The sequence below is a fragment of the Aspergillus multicolor genome (genome assembly GCF_047715735.1).
Source record: "Aspergillus multicolor strain CBS 133.54 unplaced genomic scaffold BDW74scaffold_23, whole genome shotgun sequence".
Lineage (NCBI taxonomy): Eukaryota > Fungi > Ascomycota > Eurotiomycetes > Eurotiales > Aspergillaceae > Aspergillus > Aspergillus multicolor.
Genome location: NW_027395974.1, coordinates 400274 through 421180, shown reverse-complemented (window position 1 = coordinate 421180; position 20907 = coordinate 400274). Strand labels below are relative to the sequence as shown.

General features: G+C 50.1%; 10 protein-coding genes across 10 annotated transcripts; 6 read left to right on the top strand and 4 right to left on the bottom strand.

Annotated features, from left to right (window-relative positions):
- Positions 1-111: 111 nt before the first annotated feature.
- Positions 112-2045, top strand: noc4 (ribosome biosynthesis protein NOC4). Its single transcript, XM_073725272.1, has 3 exons — positions 112-581; positions 631-842; positions 901-2045. Exons 1-3 carry the CDS (start codon positions 174-176, stop codon positions 1934-1936), a joined length of 1656 nt encoding a protein of 551 aa, XP_073581362.1. The 5' UTR covers positions 112-173; the 3' UTR covers positions 1937-2045.
- A 118-nt stretch (positions 2046-2163) lies between these two features.
- On the bottom strand, positions 2164-3111 carry BDW74DRAFT_180736 (uncharacterized protein; the record flags this gene model as incomplete). The annotated part of the gene is made up of 1 exon (XM_073729808.1): positions 2164-3111. One exon carries the CDS (start codon positions 3109-3111, stop codon positions 2164-2166), a length of 948 nt encoding a protein of 315 aa, XP_073581361.1.
- Positions 3112-4071: 960 nt separating this feature from the next.
- BDW74DRAFT_180735 (GPI anchored serine-threonine rich family protein) lies at positions 4072-4720 on the top strand (the record flags this gene model as incomplete). Its single annotated transcript, XM_073729807.1, has 2 exons — positions 4072-4212; positions 4262-4720. 2 exons carry the CDS (start codon positions 4072-4074, stop codon positions 4718-4720), a joined length of 600 nt encoding a protein of 199 aa, XP_073581360.1.
- A 691-nt stretch (positions 4721-5411) lies between these two features.
- Positions 5412-7529, top strand: BDW74DRAFT_158209 (uncharacterized protein). Its single transcript, XM_073725271.1, has 3 exons — positions 5412-5520; positions 5633-6174; positions 6244-7529. The coding sequence occupies exons 2-3, from the start codon at positions 5949-5951 to the stop codon at positions 7080-7082; spliced, it is 1065 nt and encodes a 354-aa protein (XP_073581359.1). The 5' UTR covers positions 5412-5520; positions 5633-5948; the 3' UTR covers positions 7083-7529.
- Positions 7530-7539: 10 nt separating this feature from the next.
- On the top strand, positions 7540-11959 carry BDW74DRAFT_158205 (uncharacterized protein). Its single transcript, XM_073725270.1, has 7 exons — positions 7540-7762; positions 7881-8148; positions 8207-8232; positions 8287-8338; positions 8395-8496; positions 8549-8884; positions 8934-11959. The coding sequence occupies exons 2-7, from the start codon at positions 8095-8097 to the stop codon at positions 11619-11621; spliced, it is 3258 nt and encodes a 1085-aa protein (XP_073581358.1). The 5' UTR covers positions 7540-7762; positions 7881-8094; the 3' UTR covers positions 11622-11959.
- A 160-nt stretch (positions 11960-12119) lies between these two features.
- Positions 12120-15593, bottom strand: BDW74DRAFT_180732 (MET18/MMS19 family protein; the record flags this gene model as incomplete). Its single annotated transcript, XM_073729806.1, has 6 exons — positions 12120-14531; positions 14582-14770; positions 14821-14960; positions 15007-15104; positions 15179-15452; positions 15512-15593. The coding sequence occupies 6 exons, from the start codon at positions 15591-15593 to the stop codon at positions 12120-12122; spliced, it is 3195 nt and encodes a 1064-aa protein (XP_073581357.1).
- A 220-nt stretch (positions 15594-15813) lies between these two features.
- On the top strand, positions 15814-16773 carry BDW74DRAFT_158198 (uncharacterized protein). The gene is made up of 2 exons (XM_073725269.1): positions 15814-16491; positions 16544-16773. Exons 1-2 carry the CDS (start codon positions 15865-15867, stop codon positions 16637-16639), a joined length of 723 nt encoding a protein of 240 aa, XP_073581356.1. The 5' UTR covers positions 15814-15864; the 3' UTR covers positions 16640-16773.
- On the bottom strand, positions 16774-17947 carry BDW74DRAFT_158197 (ER membrane complex subunit EMC3). The gene is made up of 5 exons (XM_073725268.1): positions 17845-17947; positions 17756-17789; positions 17337-17703; positions 17115-17276; positions 16774-17049 (listed from the first exon to the last, which is right to left on the bottom strand). The coding sequence occupies exons 1-5, from the start codon at positions 17892-17894 to the stop codon at positions 16871-16873; spliced, it is 792 nt and encodes a 263-aa protein (XP_073581355.1). The 5' UTR covers positions 17895-17947; the 3' UTR covers positions 16774-16870.
- A 96-nt stretch (positions 17948-18043) lies between these two features.
- On the top strand, positions 18044-19280 carry BDW74DRAFT_61731 (signal peptidase complex subunit 2). The gene is made up of 3 exons (XM_073733301.1): positions 18044-18205; positions 18313-18611; positions 18709-19280. Exons 1-3 carry the CDS (start codon positions 18160-18162, stop codon positions 19003-19005), a joined length of 642 nt encoding a protein of 213 aa, XP_073581354.1. The 5' UTR covers positions 18044-18159; the 3' UTR covers positions 19006-19280.
- On the bottom strand, positions 19172-20710 carry BDW74DRAFT_61735 (methylenetetrahydrofolate dehydrogenase (NAD(+))). Its single transcript, XM_073733302.1, has 4 exons — positions 20435-20710; positions 19625-20258; positions 19480-19569; positions 19172-19422 (listed from the first exon to the last, which is right to left on the bottom strand). Exons 1-4 carry the CDS (start codon positions 20629-20631, stop codon positions 19339-19341), a joined length of 1005 nt encoding a protein of 334 aa, XP_073581353.1. The 5' UTR covers positions 20632-20710; the 3' UTR covers positions 19172-19338.
- Positions 20711-20907: the final 197 nt, after the last annotated feature.

Sequence of the window (20907 nt, the reverse complement as noted above, 5' to 3'; positions counted from 1 at the left end):
ATGGCGGCTTGTGGGAAGTCCGCTAGTCCCAAAACAGCAGTAGTGCGGTCACCGGAAAAACCACTAACCGACATATGCCCGAAAAATTATAGATGAGACAAGGAAATTTACCAGCAAGAGTATTGTTGCCTTTTGTTTGAGTCGAGAACGGTCGTTCGCACCGAGAAGCCATAATGCCTTCAGTCATCGATAAGTCAGCCACTTCTAAGAAGCGAAAGAGCTCCAAGGAGAGCGGTGTTCCGTCTTCCAAACGTCGAGCCGTCGCAGAAAATGAGAGCGCAGAGTCCATGGCGAGGATACAGCAATTAGAAGACCAAATTTCCGAGTCCAGGAAACATTACAACAACATCGCGACGCTTATATCTATGCTCAGTGAGGATGGGTCAGGGGCAAATCCGAACCTGGCAGTCGCAGTGTCGCTTTGCCGAGTCTTCAGCAGGTTAATCGCTGGCGGAAATTTGACAGAGCCTGAGCGTGCCACGCAGAACGAGAAGATTGTCGTGCAATGGCTGAGGGAGCGCTGTCGGGAATATCAGAGGTTGCTGGAATCTATCATCCGTGAAAGTGATGCCTCCTCGCAGGTGAGTTGCGCTTCGGACAATAGGTCATACTCAGGGCTAACCTCACCAGATCACTGCCCTAACTTTAGCCATGCGCCTCCTCAACGAACGTGCTACACATATACCGGGTGACGATACTCAGGCATGGACATCGGGATTGTTCCCGAAGATTTTCGAAGCTGTGATTGAGGCCAGAGACGGGCAGGCCTTGCGATCAGAATTTCTCGAGAAGTTCTTGAAGGCCTACGACGATGTAGCCTACTATACATTCATGCAAATTGGGTATGTTCTTACAAAAGCCAACTCCATACCCTTAAGCCGGCACTAATGCATCCCACAGCGAATACGCTTCAACAGCCCGAAGCACCGAGATTCTCGAAACCCTCGTCACGATCCTCTCAACTTGCGACACCGTCCCTACGCCGGAACACAAATACACAAACTTCTACAGCCAAGCCAGCAAACAAAACAAGAAGCTCCTCTCCGTCAACTCCCAAAGAAAGCGCGCCCAGGACGCCTGGCTCTCCATCCTCCGCAACAACCTCTCACAACCTCTCCGCAAAACCCTCCTCCGCATCATGGTCCATCACATCGAGCCCTGGTTCACCCGTCCAGAACTCCTCATGGACTTCCTCACAGACTCCTACAACGTCGGCGGTGCAACCTCCCTCCTCGCCCTCTCGGGTCTCTTCTACCTTATCCAGGAAAAGAACCTCGACTACCCGCAATTTTACCCAAAGCTCTACTCCCTCCTCGACGCCGACCTCCTCCACTCAAAACACCGCTCCCGCTTCTTCCGCCTCCTAAACACCTTCCTTGCCTCAACTCATCTTCCCGCAACGCTCGTCGCAAGCTTCATCAAGCGGCTTTCCAGACTGGCGCTCAATGCGCCGCCGGCGGCTATCGTTGCGATCGTCCCGTTCATCTATAACCTCTTCAAGGATCACCCGACTTGCACATTCATGCTTCACCGCGCCATCCGAGACAAGGAGCTCCAAGAAGAGCTCGAAGCAGAAGGCATGGACGATCCGTTCGACCCTGAGGAATCTGACCCAGACCAGACTGGAGCTATTGAGAGTAGTTTGTGGGAGATCGAGAGTCTGCAGTCTCATTATCATCCGAACGTGGCCTCTATTGCCCGAATCATATCCGAGCAGTTCACGAAACATAGTTATAACCTCGAGGATTTCTTAGATTATACCTACCAGGGTATGCTGCAGGCAGAGCTGGGCACCGGGGAGAAGCCACTGAAGAAGATTCCTGTCGTGGAATACCAAATACCGAAGCGGATATTTACTGATCGTTTGCTGAAAGAGGATAATGGCGTGGACACGGCTCCAGGAAGCCTTCTACGAAATCTGTGGGATTTCTCATAATTTCGTGTCTTGTTCTCACCGTTTCATTTCTCACTAGATAATACCAAAGCTTTCCACAACAGTGCCGTTAACGATTGTTCCGAATCCTATACTACCCTACCCAATATCACCGCCAAACCCAATGCTGGGTAAAGAATTCTAGCTAATGTAACAAATCACAAACCAAACGCCCGCACTCGCTTGATGCTGTATTTCTGCTTCATGTTATATTTTATGAAATACTTCCTTCATGCGGAAGCAGGTCGGAGTGGCCAAGGACTATCTTCTTCATTCAAGTCGTCCGTCCAGGCTCTAGAGACACTCCGCTCAGGGCATTGAGGCCGAGGAGTATTCGGGTGATATGCCGTCAAAGGTCGAGAAGGAATGTCCATAACCATGGTTTCGCGCCATTGGCGGTAGAGGAATGGAGAAACCGCAACTAGACCAATAGGTTGACTGATGAAATGCTGGGACCACATGCGCTCAGCTCGTTCCGCGCTCTCGTCCCCTGGGTGGTAATCGCAATACACGTCTAGGGCAAACACGCCGCGCTTCATGTCGTCGCAGAGCTCGTCACTGACTTTGACTGGGATGGCTTCGATGTTTATCCGCATTTTCTCGAGGATACGCTGGGCCTTGCGTCGCCTTCGTCTTCGTCTTGCGTTGACCTCGTCTTCCATCCTTTGGAGGACGTGAATGATCTCTTTCTCGGATGAAGCACTCACTATGGCAAGTTCAGTCTTTTGTGCAAGCTGATGCAGATCATAGGCAACGGTGCGGAATAAAACATCCACTTTGACTAAAGCGTCCATGACCCGAGTCGACAGCACGGATGCAAATGAGCGCCTGTACAACCGCTCCCAAAATGCCATCCAATTGTAAAGACCGCTGCGGGATTTGCGTAATCTTGTCAACTCAAGGGACGTTATCACATGGCGACATGCATCGATGGTTTGTAGCGCTTCCAGTCGCGCCATTTCTAGAGGCTCTGGGCCATCTAATGTGTTGGCAATAAGAGTAGGCGTCTCCCGTTCCGCGTCTGGTTCTTCTCGGACTCCAATGTCCAAGGAGCGATAATAACGCGGCTGTGATCCGTTTGTCGACATGGTTGCTGAGCGTGCTCGCTGCGGCCCTATCCTGACCTCAGACGAGGGCTCGCCAGGCTCCTGTGCAGATGTTGAAACTTCCTCGCGCATGTCGAAGTATACCAATGTCGTATGATTTTATAGAAGTAAAAGAGTCGGAATGGTGGAGAAGAATGAGAAAATGTGTGTACCGTGGTCGGAGATAGCGAGGGATGTAGATTTAACGAGTGTAGGTTCAACGAGTGACTGTAAAGCTGGTTATATCATTTATAAGTAGGCATGAAATGATAATCTCATCGATCTGGGACGAGTAACGAGTGCATGGCAGATTGAGAAGTAAGTCAAATGTTGTGTGATGAGTTTATAAAGAGAGGTAAGAGTAGAGGAAATCAATGGTAGAGACTGACTGCGGTGCAGGAGCCGGAAATGGTCGCCCCATGGGCGCCTTCCAAGCATGGTGATGCCCATGTCATTTCCGCATCCGGTAGTATTCCCAAAATCACAGCGAACAGCCAGCGGGTTCCCAGCAGAGCAGAAACTGACATACTTAAGGAATATAAGGAGTCGAAGAATTTCTCATTTTCCAATCATGGAATGTACTACAAGAGCTGTGGCCGCGATTTTGGAACATTCTTGATGTCCATGCCATTTCATTGCTATAGGATTGCTGATAGGAATGCTATGTATTATTTCCGCCCATTTCTCCCAAAATCGCGTAAACAAGAGGCCCAGAAGCGCGTAGACATTTTTATTATCCCTCTCATTACTCGACGAAGTCCGAGTTGTGTCCACGGCAGAGTGCGTAGCGAGCATTCAAGAATCACCGGTCAAGCTATAGCTCTTTCCCCAGACATTCACGACCGGTTGAACATCGTTCTTGCTTTTGCCTGGAACCCAACGCTTTCAGACCGTCAACAACCTGCGGCCCTCGCACTAACCTCCTTTTCCTCTCTGCATTCGCCCTTCAGATCATTTCATCGTCAGTTACACTTTTACTTCTATCTCATCCGACTCCAGACTTTGCTCTAAAACGTTTAACCCTTTCTTCCCTTCTCTCCACGATATTTCCAGATGCATCTTTTCAAGCCTCTTCTCGCAACCTGGGCGTGTTTGGCTCAGGTCAGCTTGGCCACCGTGGCGTTCACCAGATGGCCAACAACCGTGTACACCGGAAAGCCAGCCACCATGTACTGGACAGGTGATTCAGACGCTGTACGTCTCCCAATTTCACTTTGCAAATGCCACTGCTAACTCACGCCAGCCCGCTACTATCACCCTGCGACAAGGCCCGTCCGGCAACCTCAAGACCATCAAAGTCCTGACGCGTGACGCCCAAGGGGGCTCCTACACATGGATTCCCGAAGCGTCTCTCTCCGCCAGATCCGACTATGCCTTGCAGATCGAACAAGACGGTCATATCAACTACTCCGGTCTTGTGACTCTCGCTGAGCAGCCTGGCAAGGAGCCTGCACAACCATCACCGTCCAAGAACGCACCTCTTCCCTCCAACAGTACCCCTCCGCTCGGCGGCGCAAGGAACGGTGTCCAAAGAGGCAACAACGGCTATATTCCCACTCTGGATAGCCCGTCTGCTCGCGTTAACATGACTTCGGGTAAAAGCACGGCGCATTCAAACACCAACGACGGTGTCCCTGTTCAATACATCTCTCCGGAGATGGCTTTGGCAGCTTTAGCTGCTGTCGTTTATTTTGCCGCCTGAGACTGGAAATATTCAACACAGACACCGCCTATATATCGCTCGAATCGTTCCACGCAAGGTGGTTATGCCGGAAGAGGTGGTTGATTATTCTGTACTGCGGTCGTGTATATATACAAGCTCAATCGAGGCTATTTATATCCAGATCCTGCCAGATCCTGGTTGGACCGTTGAAGGGGTCTGAATTGTCACTGCTTTGCGGAAGCCTTGTACCTATAAGCTGGCAGTCATTATGCTGATCCCAGCTTGTTTGCGCCTTTGTGTTTTGTCCAAGTATATTTATCTGCTGGCGCTTGTTTGTCGAAGGCAAGGGGCCAATCAAGTTTCACAGCTACACTCAGTAGTATACAATTCTTATCGAATATAATGGAACTTGATTTCTACTTACTAGTTGGCACTTTGTAACCGGAAAGAAAGCCTTGTTATGATACAGAGCGGTGTGTGCAGAGGTCTGGGAGTATGGTTTTCATTGTCCCTTTGACGGTTAGACTCAAGCCCATGCATGATGCAGCCTTTAGCGCCCGTCTCACAGTGGCCCCAGACACATCATTTATTCTTCTGGGTGCTTGACATGATTGGTCTATCTATAATTATTACAGATTATTCAGATTTGTGCTGCAGCTTAATATAACAGGACTAGCTATTCCCCTTTCTCTCTCTCCTGAACCATCCTTTTCTCTTCTTTTCTTGGTGACGGCCAGTCCCTGTTATTTTTTGTTTATTTAAGCGGGCAATTGTTAGAATTTGGACATTGCTCTTATACCTGCATGCATTAATACGTAAGTGATCATTAGCCTTCAGAAGTAAGTCTAGCTACTCTCCTGTGACCTGTCCTACCCACCGCAATTTGATGTCTCGGCAGTATTGGCCAATGCATTCTAAGCGCTATGCTAATAGCTAACATCATTCTCACAGCGCCTAAGACAAAAACAATAATAATCCTCCTACCGCAGATCTCTTTTTTATCTATCAAGCTCTCGTCTTGTTTCTGGTATGATTTCAACTCTCTCCCGTGCCCGCAACGCTGCATTCCATGTTGCCCGGTTTTTCGCATTGTACTGCGAATCTTTTATGTCGGACCTGCCGGAGTTCGTGGAGTGCGACCGCTAGATGTGCCATTGCCGTCATCAGCAAAGCACCTGTTCGCCTGTTGGGTTTACCATCTTCTTAATTTGCACCGCATTATTATATATCACGGCCATTTCCATAGACCTACCTCTCGATTCCCGTCATGCCGAGCATAGTCCGATTTGGTCGGACCAAAAAGTCGTTTAAACCCGAAACCGAGAATGCTAACTCCACTCCCCATGTGCCAGCTACACCAAATTCGTTTCGAGTTCCTCGCATCAGCTTGCCCCATGTCGATATAGAGCTGAACATGTCACAGCACAATGGATTGTTTGGGGTCGACTCTCCCGAGCGACAGAAGGGCTCGGAGGTTGCGGAGAATACAATGGGTTGGTGCATCTTTTACTTTTTCTTCGCGTTCGAATGACAGTGCGCTAATTGTTTCTTCGTCGCCATAGACACCATAAGTCCGCCTCCAAGCTATATCAGTAACGGGTCCCCAAACCCAATGAACGGTGATGCGGCAGGAGGGGAATGGTCTTCCGCCGTCGGCCACGCAGCCACGGGCAAGTCCGGGCGTGTCATACACAACCTACAAGAAGATATCGCGCGCCTAACCCGCGAGTGCAGCGTCTACCGGTCTCGCGCGGAGGAAACCCAACGGATAAACGAAGCCTTCAAAATGCAAGTACAGAATATGACCGACCGTCTTCGCAACCTTGAACATTCGAACGAAATGAACCTGCATTCACTCTCACGAAAGGAAAAAAAGATCGAGGAGCTGCGCGCCGAGCTTCAAGGCGAACGGGATAGACGGGAACTAGCGGATAACGAGAAGGCAAGGTTTCGCCAATTGATGGATGAGGCGCAAGACGATTATCATCAAAAGTGCGCCGAACTACAAGAGATTGCCCATCACACCCAGACTCAGTACGACGTCCTAGCGAAATCTGGGCAGCGCGAACGATCCGACCAACAACGGAGGTTGAAAGGTATACGGGAAGAGTTCATTGCGTTGAGAGAAGCGCACAATCAGACAAATTCGCAATTAGGCCAGTTGGATTCCATCATGGCCCAGAAAGACCGCGAGATCGAAGTCGAACGAGCCAAATTTGAAGCCTTATTCAAGCAGTATGAGGCTTACAAGCGAGCGCATGACGAAGAAGTGCGAGACTTGATCGAACAAAACCAGCAGGGTCAGGCCAAGCTCGATGCTGCCCTTGTATCCCTAAAAGAGACCGAAGGCCAGATGAAATGGGTCTTACAAGTCAAACGCGAGGTCAACGACGCCCAATGAGCTCTTAGCGCGAAGGCCTGCACCAGCGCGTCTCTTAGCCAAACGGAGCTTTGCATGGCCAAGGATCCAGCATCGACTCGACGTTTTGGGGTTTGAACATACCCTGCTTTTCCAGCCTTTGCGGAGCATATAACGGCAAATTGGATTCTCCCGCGGTTGCAGATCCACGCGTGGGAGACTTTATATTATCAATGGTCTGCCGTGTCCCTAGTTTCTTATGGTGAGGATATTTGGCATGGTTTGGAGTTCTGGACTTCTTGATACCCAGGGAAATACCATAGAAGGGGTGTTTCTCTCTTGCTGTTCGACTACAGTACGTTTCTATGCTTAGAGCCTAATAGACATCCATTTTAAGACATCTGACTACGGCCAAGCCTCTCATGAGCTGATTAACACTCAGGGTCCCCAGGCCTTAAATTTCATGTTTAAGGCAGCAACGGATGACTGATTGTTAGTTGCTACCGGTTACTCTTGCATCTGCCTCTTCCCCTCCTTTCTTCCTATTTTCTTCCCTTCGGCAAGGTGCAGGAATGCTGTTTGTTGGGATGTCTTCACTTGTCAATCAACTTTTATCTTTCACAGCTACAGACATTGTCTGAGCTGAATGATGGGTCATTGTAAAGTGAAACAGGTATTCACCTGTTGTCGCCGAATTCTGGTGACATCGTCATGGAGACCAGGTTGGGTGTTCTTCCCTTGTGCCTCTTTTAGGTTCTTCCTCTCTCTCCTCTTCTTCCCATCTCCATTTCTCCCATTCTGCTCCTTCGCTTCAAAAATCACGTACTCACCAAAGACAAGCCTTTTTTCAGGTCCTTGACGTTTACAGCGATCATTGACTGGCAAATTCTCCGCATTAGGGCTCAACCAAAGAAGTCCTTTCGAGGAAAAGCCTTCTGTTTGCCTTACTTGCTCACTCGGTGGCAAACAATCTCTTCTCTTCGCTTTTAGCTTCGAGATTTCAGTGGATCTTGTGGATTCATTTAGTATTTATTCTCGTCCACGTATCAGCGATATGGACAAGCAGCGTCTCGTCTACGCGTCAATGTACGCTTTTGAAGACTCCGGAGTAAGTTCCCGTTCAACGTTGCTCTTGTTAATGCCTCGCTAACCGAGCTTTACTTTAGGTTGAAGAGCTCGAACGAGAGTTGCTGTACGCTTCCCGGAGAACGTTGATCTTCCAACCCACTAATGGATGCTCTGATAGTCGCAAATTCGAGCTTTCTGACCTCCATTGCGAGTACTCGAGTAATGAAGACGTGAGTCTCCTTTTCACACCTTGACCTTTCAGATCTAAGTGTCGAATTTCCTATAGGTCCTTGTAATCAAGGGTGAGCTTGAAGGATTGATCGCTCCTATCACCGTCTTCGTTTCCTCCTTCATCGAGAAACAGAATGAAACAGGCGACCTATTCGCAGTAAGTTGGTGGCAATCTATTATCTAGTATAGCGTACTAATCAGAGGACCAGGACCCACGGATTCGCTTGCTGGACCTCCCAGCCGCTCTCCGAGACAATGATTCCGTAATGGACACGCCCTACGCTAACAGTACCGGAGGATTATTGTCATTTGATGATGACCCTGCGACCGTCGTACCCCACTCCTTTACGCGATATACGAAAAATTGGTTAGGGACTGAGGGAGGTGCAGTGTGCTTTCCGCACGAGCTACTGCATGAACTCGCAAAACATACTGGAACTCAGATAGTCTCCATCAATGGTTTTGAGAGCCTCCAAGTCTCTGGACGTAGAGACGATGACGTAAATGACGCTCTCGAAAGGCTCTCAGCAATTGAAAAACCGCTCGTATGTGACTCTTAACTTTCCCGTATTATTTTACTGACTCTCGAGAAAGTCCTACCTTCGCAATCCAAGAATCGAGAATCTTGCTTTCGATATCGCCACATCTGGCCTTGGAATGGTGATAGAAAAGTTTGACAAAATCTATTCGGATGTGCCTCGCCACATCTTGACTGGTTCATTTATGGGATCATCTGCAATCTTTGTCACCAGCTTTTATTCCTTGAACAAAGACACCGGGAAATACGGCCCTCTGAACAGTCTCACACAAACATCGGTGTGCAGAAATCAGAACAGTAGATCTCGCATCTGGGATAACTTTGTCTTTCAAGAGATCGGCAAAGAGGATGAGTTTGCTGCGCTAGGCTCGCTGACGGAAACGAATGATGCTGAAATTCAGTTGGTTCCACTTAGTTCTAATCTCTCTCCGGAGAAAGAAAAGCAAGTTAGGCAGTGGACGGAACGAGTAGAGCTAAATGTCGAAGCTCCGAAGCTGGTACCGGGAATTAAGCAGCGAAGGCCAATCCAGGCACAAGCTGACGCAAACCAAGGCCCCGCGGCTGAAACACCTGGGACAGCATCTTCTATGCCGCCGCTGAGCTCACCTGAAACGAGGAACTCGCCTCGAAAGCGCGTGATGAACTACGCTAACCCGAGTAGCTCTGCCAATACACACACCGCGAAATCTCTAAGCAACTATAAACTGTCGTCCGGGCAGTCCGCTATGGGCTTCAGCGGACCCAAGGATATCCCAAACCGAGCCTCATTGTCAGTAACTCAGAATTCTAGCAGCAATCTGAAATCCCAACGGGCCAACGAAAACGTCACGAGCATACAAAACAGACCGCCCAGCGAGTCTCGTAACAGGTCTGCAGTCAAAGAAGGCAAGCTTATCGATATGCTGACATCGGTAAACCCCATGGAGACTAAGCATCTGCAATCGCAGATCTCGATGACTAGTCTCCAACCATTGCCGTCCATTGCTGGCGAAACAACAACCCCTCTGAACTCATCCGATTCCCAGCTTACGACATCAGCCGAGGACAAGATCGCCGATTCTCGAGGGCTGCACACAGCTGAGCCCGCGAGCCCCGGCGGCTCAGCAACTACAAAAGCTGTGGCATCTGAAGCCCCAAAAGAGAAGCAGGAGACGCGCCTGGAAAATCTGTATCTTACGTATAATAGCCTGGGCGAAGCGCCTTCAACTCTACCCGCCAGGCCATGCCAACAGCCTGGGGACTACAGTAGATTGCTTGAGAGTCGGGTACTTGGTGATCTCGAAAGGGCCACTAAGTCCGAAAGCGTGCAAGCCAAAGACGAGGCAACGACCAGAAAATTCCATCGAACGATGGGTCAAAAAGCATCAAAGCCTAGCCCAAAGGCAATCAACAAAGCTGCTTCGGCTAAAAAACAAGCTACTCTTGATGATGCGTGGGGGAAGCCGAAGCAGAAGAAACTTATCGAAAACTTGCAAAAGCCCGAGAATAAGGTGAACACTGAGAAGATCCGGAAGCAAAGTATAAATGAAGACACTGAGCGCTCGCTCACAGCGTTGAAGCCAATCCTCGAAGCAGCCGAAGCGCTGCCTGGCACTGTCATTTTTGAAATCCAGTTCGGACTCGTGCTCATACCGCTCATGCCTCGGACTCGCAATGCAGACTTGATGTCTCCGACAGAATGGTCAGAGATATTCCGGCCAAAAAATGGAGTGTCGGCACCGTCAACCAAGTTTGTGAACAAGCTTACAGCTTGCGGTTCTGAAATTGACCACATTGTTGATCTTGGAACGTCCAAGGCTGAAGGAAAATCGCAAATGTTTGAACAGCCTTATGACGAATACAATGTGCGCTATGAATTCCACTGCCGCCCAAGCGCAGATGAGTTGCTCATTATTGTCATTGACGAACAGGGAGGCTTCTCCGTTGAAAAACCAAAGGAAATCCTAGGAGCAGTCAATCTGCATTGCCCTAAAAGTGTATGGGACGCACGGGCAGTGATTAAGGCGGCTACTCAATATCAGCCTATTTCTCACGCGGATGTCGAGGAGTGTGCGAAGCACATTGCTGAGCATCTATGGATCCCAGGAGATAAAAACATATGCATACACACGTCGCTTCCCAAGGGCTGCAAGATCGTCATAGAAAAGGTGGTCATGAGACGCTGGACCATGCATCGTTACCTTCCTTTTGACGAAGCCAACAACCAGGATATCTTTCTCCAAGTTACGGAGGTGCAGGACTTGATCATCGGTTTCTCGACTAAGCCGTCATTGGACAATAGATATGTCAGGGCTCGCTACACTGATGCGGAGGAGATGATCCAACGCCAAAAGACGTGGTACGAGCTCTCACTCGTTAGCCGTCCGATTGAGACTATTCTCGCAACAAATGTGGCCCTCGAAGTAGGTCAAAGGACGGAAGAGTGGTGTACCAGCGACTTGCTCGGGGATACCTGTCTGTCTAACAATCAAACATTACCCAAGAGCCTCGCTGCGGCAGCTGTGGGTGCGGCGGATATAGCACAGATGGTAGAACTTGCCAAGGAAGTCGTCAAGAAAATGGATGCCGTTGGAGCCTGCAATCATGGTCCCGTGGTGCAGGGTGCTGTGCAGCCTGACAAAGGCTTGGAATATGAGCAAATTCAAAGTGTCAAGGAAGTTGAGAGCATCAAGGAGAGGATGGACGTCGAGGCCTTTGACATCATTGCACACAAAAAGGGGGAAGTGGATAAGGAATACTGGTAGATTTACGGTGGATCGTGATAGGGTAGGGCATGACAAGCATTCCAGGTTACAGACGGAACTAATCATCATCTGCACACCTTGTTTCCCCCTCTGATATGACGGTTCATGTTGAGCCTGCTCATTCTCAATCTACCCAGCGCAACCCAACCAAAGTGGCTAACCCTCGCTCATTTTCTGTCCTTGGTTTGACGTCTCATATTGCAACTTCAATTGTGAAATAAAAAGTACGCGACGATGGAGGCAGGCTGTGATATATCTAGGCGTTGCTTAAGAAACGGGACAGTGAAGGAGCAATGATACTTTCGTACAGCTTCAAACATAATTTTTGACGCTTCTTCCTAGGATCTGACGATAGTCGATAAACGCGTACACATACACCACATAGCCTGGAAAATGTAGGATCAAGGCCTACGGTGAAGTAGCTCAAGAAAGTAGCATATTCTCTAGTTATCTATTTATATAGGCGAGAGAACTGTTAGGAAAAAAACTCCTTCTCCATCAATCATCATCCTCTGCATCCTCAATTCCCCTCAGCCAAGCACCCCTCGCATCAACAGCAGCCTTCCTAACATCCCGCTTCGGATCATCAAGAACAAATCTCAGCGCGCGGAGAACCTGGCTCCGGACGGGCAGCAGCGGCGAGAGCTTCCCGGCCTTTGTTATGGTAGGAGCATTCTTAGCGGAAGGAGGCTGAGCGAGCAAGTAGAGGCACCGGAGAGCGTCGACGCGGAGGCGGGGAGCATTTACGGCGCCACTGCCACTAGCAGATGCAGAAGGGTTGTGTTCGGCGGTCTTGAGGAGTCGGCTGACGAGGCTCTGGACGTGTCCGCATTCTTCTATGACGCCGACGCCGTTCTCGCGGATGATGACGGAGAGGGTTTGAAGGGTTGCGGCGCGGACGGCGAAGGAGTCGCGAGTTGCTGCTTGGAGGTCGAGGGATTGTAGGAGGAGGGGGAGGAGGGTGGGAAGTTCGGGCATGACGAGGGTGGGAGAGATAGTTGAGAGGATCCCCGAGAGGGCTGTGAGGTAGGCGGGTTTGATGTGGTCATATTCTTTTGATGCGGTGGTTGCATCACTGTTCTGAATGTTGATTTCACGGATCTTGGAGGAGATGAGGGGGATCAGGGTGGTGAAGACGCGTTGTTTGGCGAGGAGGCGGATGTTTGCGCCGTTTGTGGGGGAGAGGATGTCGTCGTCTCTTAGGAGGATGGCGAAGCCACGGGAGGCGGTTGTGCTTGTTTGCTCGGAGGTGGAAGAGAGGAGGGCGAGAAGCGAGGTAAGAATTTGGGTTGTTGTTGGGGCGAGGCGGAGGATGAGGGCCTTGGAGAGCCAGAAGACGGTTTTGATAGTCTCTGGTGTTGTTTCCGACTCCGGCGTGGATTCTGTGGGGAGGAGGGAGTTCAGTAAGGTATTTGCGACACCGAGGTCCGACTTGGGAAGAAATTTGTTCAGGAGTAGAGCGATGTGGCGGAGGATAGCGAGCTGGGTAGGTGATGAGGTTTCGGCTATAGCCAGCTTCACAAGATCTGCGAGAAGGTCGACCGTGTTGGGCGCGCTGTGAGGGAGTGTTGAGTCTGCTGGCAAACCGGCCAAGAGGTAGGTCGACAGGATCATTGTACGTCTCCGGTCTTCAGACGGTGATTGACTCAATGGGACGGGCTCAAAGTCATCGGGTGGGGCAAACAGAGCGTAAATATTGTCCGTAACATCATCCTGCTTTGTCCTTGGAAGCGACCTGACGATGAGGTTGCAGAGCCGTCCTAGTATGTCGAGTACCGTGTGGTCGCTTAAGACGCTGTTCTTCGATTTACCTGAAGCGGTTGCTGCGGCAGCCTGACACAATGCTACCACTATCTTATCATAGTACATCTCTAGGTTGGGATCGCCCTCCAACTTCCTCTGGTTCATGACGTACAAGATGGTCAGTAGGATGGCCCTTGGATAAGCCGCGGAACCTGGCTGTTCCTTCTGCAGCAGGAGGGTCAGCTTGGTTAGAAGTCGGCGTACTAGCGTCTCGAAGATAGCCTTCTCAACGCTGATTTGAGCTAGTGTTTCTAGGGTCGGCAGGTAACTGGTATCTGTGCCCTCATCAGAGTCAGGAAGGGTGGCCACGAAGGCCGGAAAAGTGATGTCCATTATCAGTCGCGGCTGATGCTTGGATATCTCAGCGAGTGCGGTAATGGCTTCCTTCTTCAAGTCATCACGGCCCACTGACTCTTCCTTGAGGAGAATCTCATTGAGATATTGCACAAACAAACCAATTTCTGACTCGTGGAAGTAACCGCGCAAGGTCGACAGGCGCAGGAATCCTTTCAGGGCAGAAATGCGGAAGGAGACCTCTTCTTTAACTGTAGCCATCAAGGCCTGGCCGAATATGTCCGAAAACTGATCCTTGAACTCTACCAAAGGGTTCTCATCAGGTATTTCGGGACTCCGCGTTGTCCATTTTCCAAACACGGTGATCGCTGACTCGAAAAGTAGTGTCAACGTTTCCAGGAGAGCTCGTTGTTTCGTGATGCCATCAGCCCCTTGATAGAGCGTCAGGAGAGGCGCAACAACGACTTGCACGATCAAGGCAAAGGAGGCTGCGGAGGCTTCCGAAATAGCCTTAAGGATATTTTGCGCAGGCTTGGCTTGTTTCTGCTGGGGCTCCCGTAGTTGCTCGTTGCACTCTTTCGTGATAGGCCGTAGGAACTGAGCGAGAGGCAACTGGTCATGGATCTGCGTCACGCCCTCGGATAGACGCTTTGCTGTATCGTGCAACGCTTTGAGAGAAAGGTCGGACAGAAACTCTTCCTGGGCGTTGAGGATTTCGAACTTGAGCGTCTCCCATATCGTTATCGAATGCTTGGAAACGGTATCTGGGTTATAGGAATTTATACAGGCGATCAACGCATTCAGTGCGTCTTTCTTTTGTGATGTTAGTACTTAAACGCATTCAAAGTACCATGATTGCATACCTTAACGTTCTGAGAAGTCGAATCTAATTTGTCTAGTAATGCTGGGATAGAGTGCGGAGCAAAGTGGCTGGTCGATGAGATACAATCCTGCAACCGATCTTTCAGATCTTGCGCGGTGATCCCATAAGGGTCGTTCGGTGGTGGCTTGAACGTGATGGGAAAGTAATTGTAGACAGAATCAAACAGAAGCTTCAACGGTCAGCTACTAATCGGAACCATTGTGGTTGGGAGAAATCTACCTCGACGTGTCTCGAGATATCCCACTCAACCATGATCACCTTGAGGATCGAGAACACTAGCATAAGGTTGCGCGGATCCTTCTCACCCGTCATTAAATCCACTGTTCCAACAAGAGAAGTATCGCCCATGTTGTGCAAGACTAACCGGTTAGCATAAGCCATCGGCGAAAGCCGGCTACGACGTACCAGGTCGGTGGTTAGACATCAGCTCATTGAGCAGCTGGTAGACCTGAAACCTCTGAGACTGTGCACGGGATTGCAAGGTATTGAAGTTCTCGAATAGTCTGTATACTCGCACGTCAGCCCTAACCACTCCCAAATGCGGGGCGGCCACCCGGATAGATAGGGCAGCACTCACGCAATCGCCAATTCCTCAGCCATATCCTTGGTAAATCTGTCCAGCTTCTGCAGCGTCTCAAGTCCAGCAACAGCGCCTGCATCTTCGATCCGGTCACAGAAGAACGTCGTCAGGACTTGAACTTGTTGTCTCGTGAGGAATTTCGGAGGAAGCGCCTTGATTACCGCGCTCAAGTAGGAGACGGCCTTGCCTCGGAGTAGTGGGTCTTCGTCATTGACATATTCTCCGAGCGACTGTACGATTTCAACAAGGGTCGTCTTCTTGCTCTCAACGTCTATCCGTCCGCAACTGTTAGCGCATGGTCTCGGTAACTCATAGAGGGGTATCCAGTACCTTGGGCAATTCGCTCGGCAATCTGCCTAGCCTCCTGTTTGTCATGGTCAACGACCAGCATAAACGTCTGCAAGGCCGACATCTTCACAATCAACCTTAGCAATGACGCGCGAAAGCAATTGGCATGATCATGACGCTTTTTTGTGGTCCTCCAAATGGCCCTTATCGATGACGATCACGTGCGCTATATCCCACCCTCTATCGGGTTCTCCGCGGAGTCACGTGTGGCCGACTGCCCGGGTTGCGTCATGGCTCCAATCCAACGCGATGGAGAGAGGCCGACTGCAGAAGACTGAGAAACAGGTTGGCAGAACGTCAGCTTTGAGTAACTGAGTTATATTGTTTAGTTGAAAATGCGACCGTTACCAACTACATCAATCTTTTTCTTCCTATTCCTGTATTGCACACTCTCAGCAGCGTGGAGCTTACCATTCTTTGCCTCCCGCAAACGTATCCCGCAGCCGCTTCTAAACAAGCCGAGTGCACGCCGCGCGCGAAGCCTAGAAGACCTTGATGGTCTCAAGGAGTGGCTAAGCAATCAACAGCCCTTGAAAAATACTATGGCACCATCGTCAGAAGATACTAAGGGGCCGGTGACGCAGGGCGGCAATAATGACCTTATTATATCTGACGTCCTGCCCAAGACCCGCGGCATCAACATATTTGCATCGCTCACTCGGCAGTTCGAGTCCGTCGAGGCCCGGCTGAATGACCGCTCGCAGAATGTGACGGTCCTGGCGCCTCGCAACAGCGCTATACAGGACCTGCCGCGCAAGCCCTGGGAGAACCCCGATGATTACGAGAAGTTCGGCGAGATGCAGGCTTATGAGGGCGATGAAGGGCAAGACCGGGCGAAGCATAATCTAGAGCGGTTTGTTATTGCTCATGTTGTCACCCAGAGTCCGTGGAAGGAGGGAGAAGAGGCGGAGACCCTTGGTGGCGATAAGTTGAAGTGGAGGAAAGATGGGGACAAGATATATGTGAGTGTCCTACATACAGGATGCTACTTGAGTGCTGACTGAAGCATTTCAGATTGAGCCAAGCGGTATCCAAGTTGACAGTATCGCAGAGCAAGTCTCAAACGGTGAGGTATGGGTTTTGGACGGGGTTATCAACTATTCTTCCTGAGTACGAAATAATTGATGACTTTATTGACGTTCATGAAATGGCTACACAAATGACGGGCGCAGGCCTCTAGTATATGACTTTTAAGACTTTCTTATGCATCAAGTTAAGATCAATGTATTTAAAGTAATTGTAAGCGTCTATTTACTATATATTTTGTTCGGCCCAATGTATCAAAACACTCTACGTTCCAGGAAATGCAAAGAAGCGTATCGGAAGGCACTATTCGACCCGCTATTGAGCAGCACCATACTTGCGCAGGACTCGTTCCTCAATACCATCGAGAATAGAGAAATGCTCAAACACCTCCAGGTTCTCCGCTTCGCTAAGATACATTTTGTGCGGATCCTGACCAGGCTGGAACGGGTTCACGCCGGCAGGAGGTCCCATCTGCTGGGCCATATGATTGGCAGCTAAGCAATAGTCAGCGAGGAAGATAATTTGAGTGCAATATGAGGGGCGGAAAGGGTAGACAAACCGTTGTCACTCCCAAGAATGAATCCGAAAACAGACTGCAGACCCATCAAGTTAAGGAAATACCATGACAAACTAGACACCCATCGCACATCCAGGTCACGAGTCATGACACCAGACTGCAGCATCGACTTGAAACGAATGGTAAGAGGGAAAGGGAGTTTCACTGCATCAACCTGTTAGCATCCTGTATGCGAACCACACAAAGCCAAAGTAAGCGACTCACATATAACGAAGCCCGAGAAGAAGGCATTGATCCAGCTCATGATGAGAGTTTGCGGGATCATCATCATCATGTTCCCCTTCATCATGCCCATCATGCCCTCCATGGCCGCAGGATCCGACATAGGGTTCGCGGGAGGTTGGCCGCGATTGTTGGGATCCTTCAGGAAAGCACCGTTCTGATAGCCCGTAACGAGGTAGTTCTTTCGCATCTCAAAAGCCTCCTTCGACAGCACGGCAGGGGCATGGTTGCGCAGGTTGACGCCCCGGAACAGCGAAAGACGCTCGCGGGATTCTGCTAGGGTCGCGGGAGGCTTCGAGGGAGAGTTCATCAGGACGGTAGCATAGTGACGGAGCATTCCAGTCAAGATCTAATTATTGAGTTAGAATTGATCGAACTATAGCTTTTAATGGGAAGCTTACCATGACAATGGAGATGGGAATCAGGATCCAGTAGCTGCGCGTTTTGGGTCAGTCTCTCGTCGGCGAGCAGGAGTTATCAGGGTACGTACAATAGAGCCGGATCCCGGAGGATCGTCTGCTCTACGCCTTGCAATGCCATCTTGGTGGAAGGAAATGGTCGGTCCAAGTTGTAGCTGTTGGTGACAAGAGAAGTGCTGGGGCATTGGATCCCCACAAGATCCGACAAGGCGGCGGGACTTAATCTACGTACTGCCGCTTTAGCTCCGAAAGGGACAGCTCGCCGCAACTGCATACACCAGCAACAAATATACCACGTCGAAATATTACTTCGTTCTCTGCTGCTGTCACCTTCGCATCTTCTCCAGTCCACATATACCATTTCCCTACGTATAACGAACCTCACAATGGCCTCAGAAGCTGCACCAAAGGTGCCCGTCTACTCTCCCAATGGTAAGCTCGCGAATATCTAGCATAACAGTCGATCCTTTTGTTTGCAAACCACAATCTGGATTATTCCAGTTCTCTATACACGCACTAACTATATGGGCTAAACGCAGACCTCAAGTCAACAACCGACGACGCTCTAGTCCCCTACCTCAGCACCCTCCCGCAACCCTACACCTTCAAGCAAGACCACTTCAAGACAAATGTCCGCTTCGCCTTGGGCTACAGCGCCGTCGCAATCGCCGCGTTCACATTCTACGCAGATCGCAAGTTAGGCTGGGAAGCGACAACGTCGCCATGGGTTATTGCTGCCGTGTTCTTGTACTTCATCTTGAACTCCCTGCTCACGTACTGGATGTGGGCCGTTGAAGCGAGTGAGGTCTTCCGAGGGAAGCGCAAGTCTGGCGAGACGGTATGTGGCTATCCCATGTGCTATTTGTCCATTTGTTCAAGCAAGATTGAGGCCACCATTGGTAGTTTGAACTATTGCTAATTTTGCGAGGGAGCAGATATCGATTCGCTCGTCCATCAAGAAAAATACACCTCTTTACAAGCTGAATATCCAGTATAAGTCAGCTTCGGACAAGATTCTCGAGAATAAGGAGATCGAGTCACCGTTTACAGCTTGGTTTTCCGCGGATGGAACGTTCCACCCGGAACCTCTGCGCAAGTGGTTGGCTAAGGAGATCAATGTTCTGCGTTTGACCGCTCAGGAAACTGAGAAGAAAACCGGTGGTATGGCTAGCGTCGTGGGAGTCGAGGAGACTGATAGCAAGGACACTAAGAGTGCGAAGAAACGAAGGTAGTCAAAGACACGAAATGCGCCAAATGCAGCTACTTTTGTATCACAAATGTCTGTGCTCTTTCAAAAGCTGTCATTACTGTCACCAACTTTCACGAACTCTGTGGCTTGTATTTGACCATGGCCGATTTACGAGACCAGCATGACTGCGCTCAAGCCGTCGATGTGCGCCAGTGGCGTTTATACCTCCTTTGCGTTCTATCTAGGATATCAGCATGACAAGCGAAATTTATGCAGGCTTATAAAATAAAAGCTTAACGTATGAACAGGGAAATCTATGTCTTTATGCGCTCGGTAACATATTTTGACAGGTTAGTCCAAGAAAAATGAGGCCTCCTTATGAAGCAGCCTCAAGGGTGCCAGGTCGCTCAGTAGCAGCAGCGGGCTGGATGTCATCCACTCTCTTGTTTTGGATGAGACGCTGGGAGAAACGTGATTAGCCTTTAGGGACGTTCAGCTTGAAAGTCTTACGACCTACCAGCAAGTTTCGGAGCAGGACAACGATAGTAACCTTTCCGATTGAAGGCACAAAGAGGGAAGCCTTCTGCTTGACTTCAGGTCCGAAGTTCTGTTATGCCTATATGAGCAGATGTCCACAGAGTCGTCATGGAGGGTAAGCATACCTTCTCACTTGAGAAGTTGATGCACACGGCACCGTCTCTCAGCAAGCTAGTGTCGAACTTGTACTTGTCCCCGGGCACACCAGAGATAACGGTATCACACAGAGGAACAATATCCTTCAGCTCCTTGCCCTCAACATCCTCAACCTCATGTCTGCCCAACTTCAAGCCAGTGCCGCGGTAGAACTTCTGGATACCGGTGATATCAACACTGTAGACGCAAGCACCATCGTTCGCCAACAGCGCAGCAAGCGGGCGACCAACAACCTCAGAGCGGTTGACAACGCAGATCGTGTGCCCGTGTAGCCGGTTGCCATACGGAAGAACAGTGTTGTAGATGTTCAGGTACTCGAGGATCTTGACGATGGCCAGAGGCGTGCAGGGGAGGATGGACTTCTGGCGCTTGGTCTCTGGGTCCAGAAAACGGATGTTCTGGTACATGTTAAAGATGTAGCGATGGCTGAGACCCTCTACATCCTTGGACACGTCCACGATCTGCTGAAGGTACTGGTCTTGCCGGTTGTTGAAGATGGGGTAGTATACGATGATGCCGTCAACGTCGGAATCGACGTTCGCGGCCAGGATGGCTTCCTCGAGGTTATCGCGGTTCACTTCGCGGAGGGAGTAGCGGAATCCACTATGTGCAAGAGAAGGACTACGTTAGCTACGATATACAGGTAGGCACCGGGCCGTAGCGATTGGACAGGAATGCAGCGCAACGGACGGCCAGAACGAGGCTTGAACTGCACCGCACTGGGCTGCGCAGCCGGCGGTGGGCATTGTAGAACAAGATACGAACGAAAGAATGCTCACTTTTCATGACATGTCTTCTCGGTCCATTGCGCGTACATCAGCGCCGCGGGGTCGTTGTTCGCCAGGAATCCAACTAGGTGAGGCGGCTTCTCTAGGGTTTTGACGCCCTCCGAGACTTCCTCGAGCAGGCGAGTCGCGACATGCTTCGAGAGCATGACCTTGCAATTGGAAGGTGCGGGTTCTGAAGGGGTAGCCATCTTTGCGCAATGAGGTTATTACTAGAGACAGGATCTGAGAATGAGTCAATGCCGTTTCATAAGGGGTGGAGGGGCCTGGAAAATTTAGGGGCGGGAAAACTTCGCTTATCGATAACCAGCATCCCGCATTCAGCCAGTCGCCATGTTTAGCTGTGACCTCACTCAAGCTCTACGTATGGCATTATTGGGAGCTTGATCGAATCATGGGTGCAGAGGGATCGATCGTCAGAGATTGTCCTGCTGCGTCTGCGTGGCATACTCAGCCTGTTAATTATA

What these genes read in the sequence shown, in the direction of transcription:
- noc4 (XM_073725272.1), top strand. Translation starts at nt 174, where the DNA reads ATGCCTTCAGTCATCGATAAGTCAGCCACTTCTAAGAAGCGAAAGAGC. An exon ending in AAAGTGATGCCTCCTCGCAG is followed by an intron (nt 582 to 630) that starts GTGAGTTGCGCT and finishes TAACCTCACCAG; the next exon opens with ATCACTGCCCTAACTTTAGC. An exon ending in TATACATTCATGCAAATTGG is followed by an intron (nt 843 to 900) that starts GTATGTTCTTAC and finishes TGCATCCCACAG; the next exon opens with CGAATACGCTTCAACAGCCC.
- BDW74DRAFT_158198 (XM_073725269.1), top strand. Translation starts at nt 15,865, where the DNA reads ATGCGACCGTTACCAACTACATCAATCTTTTTCTTCCTATTCCTGTAT. An exon ending in AAGATGGGGACAAGATATAT is followed by an intron (nt 16,492 to 16,543) that starts GTGAGTGTCCTA and finishes GAAGCATTTCAG; the next exon opens with ATTGAGCCAAGCGGTATCCA.
- BDW74DRAFT_61735 (XM_073733302.1), bottom strand. Translation starts at nt 20,631, where the DNA reads ATGGCTACCCCTTCAGAACCCGCACCTTCCAATTGCAAGGTCATGCTC. An exon ending in TCAACTTCTCAAGTGAGAAG is followed by an intron (nt 19,570 to 19,624) that starts GTATGCTTACCC and finishes TAGGCATAACAG; the next exon opens with AACTTCGGACCTGAAGTCAA. An exon ending in TCCTGCTCCGAAACTTGCTG is followed by an intron (nt 19,423 to 19,479) that starts GTAGGTCGTAAG and finishes CGTTTCTCCCAG; the next exon opens with CGTCTCATCCAAAACAAGAG.
- BDW74DRAFT_158197 (XM_073725268.1), bottom strand. Translation starts at nt 17,894, where the DNA reads ATGGCATTGCAAGGCGTAGAGCAGACGATCCTCCGGGATCCGGCTCTA. An exon ending in CTCCGGGATCCGGCTCTATT is followed by an intron (nt 17,790 to 17,844) that starts GTACGTACCCTG and finishes CAAAACGCGCAG; the next exon opens with CTACTGGATCCTGATTCCCA. An exon ending in CATTCTTGGGAGTGACAACG is followed by an intron (nt 17,050 to 17,114) that starts GTTTGTCTACCC and finishes ACTATTGCTTAG; the next exon opens with CTGCCAATCATATGGCCCAG.
- BDW74DRAFT_158209 (XM_073725271.1), top strand. Translation starts at nt 5,949, where the DNA reads ATGCCGAGCATAGTCCGATTTGGTCGGACCAAAAAGTCGTTTAAACCC. An exon ending in GGTTGCGGAGAATACAATGG is followed by an intron (nt 6,175 to 6,243) that starts GTTGGTGCATCT and finishes TCGTCGCCATAG; the next exon opens with ACACCATAAGTCCGCCTCCA.
- BDW74DRAFT_158205 (XM_073725270.1), top strand. Translation starts at nt 8,095, where the DNA reads ATGGACAAGCAGCGTCTCGTCTACGCGTCAATGTACGCTTTTGAAGAC. An exon ending in AAACAGGCGACCTATTCGCA is followed by an intron (nt 8,497 to 8,548) that starts GTAAGTTGGTGG and finishes TCAGAGGACCAG; the next exon opens with GACCCACGGATTCGCTTGCT. An exon ending in CAGCAATTGAAAAACCGCTC is followed by an intron (nt 8,885 to 8,933) that starts GTATGTGACTCT and finishes CTCTCGAGAAAG; the next exon opens with TCCTACCTTCGCAATCCAAG.
- BDW74DRAFT_61731 (XM_073733301.1), top strand. Translation starts at nt 18,160, where the DNA reads ATGGCCTCAGAAGCTGCACCAAAGGTGCCCGTCTACTCTCCCAATG. An exon ending in GCCCGTCTACTCTCCCAATG is followed by an intron (nt 18,206 to 18,312) that starts GTAAGCTCGCGA and finishes GGCTAAACGCAG; the next exon opens with ACCTCAAGTCAACAACCGAC. An exon ending in AGCGCAAGTCTGGCGAGACG is followed by an intron (nt 18,612 to 18,708) that starts GTATGTGGCTAT and finishes GCGAGGGAGCAG; the next exon opens with ATATCGATTCGCTCGTCCAT.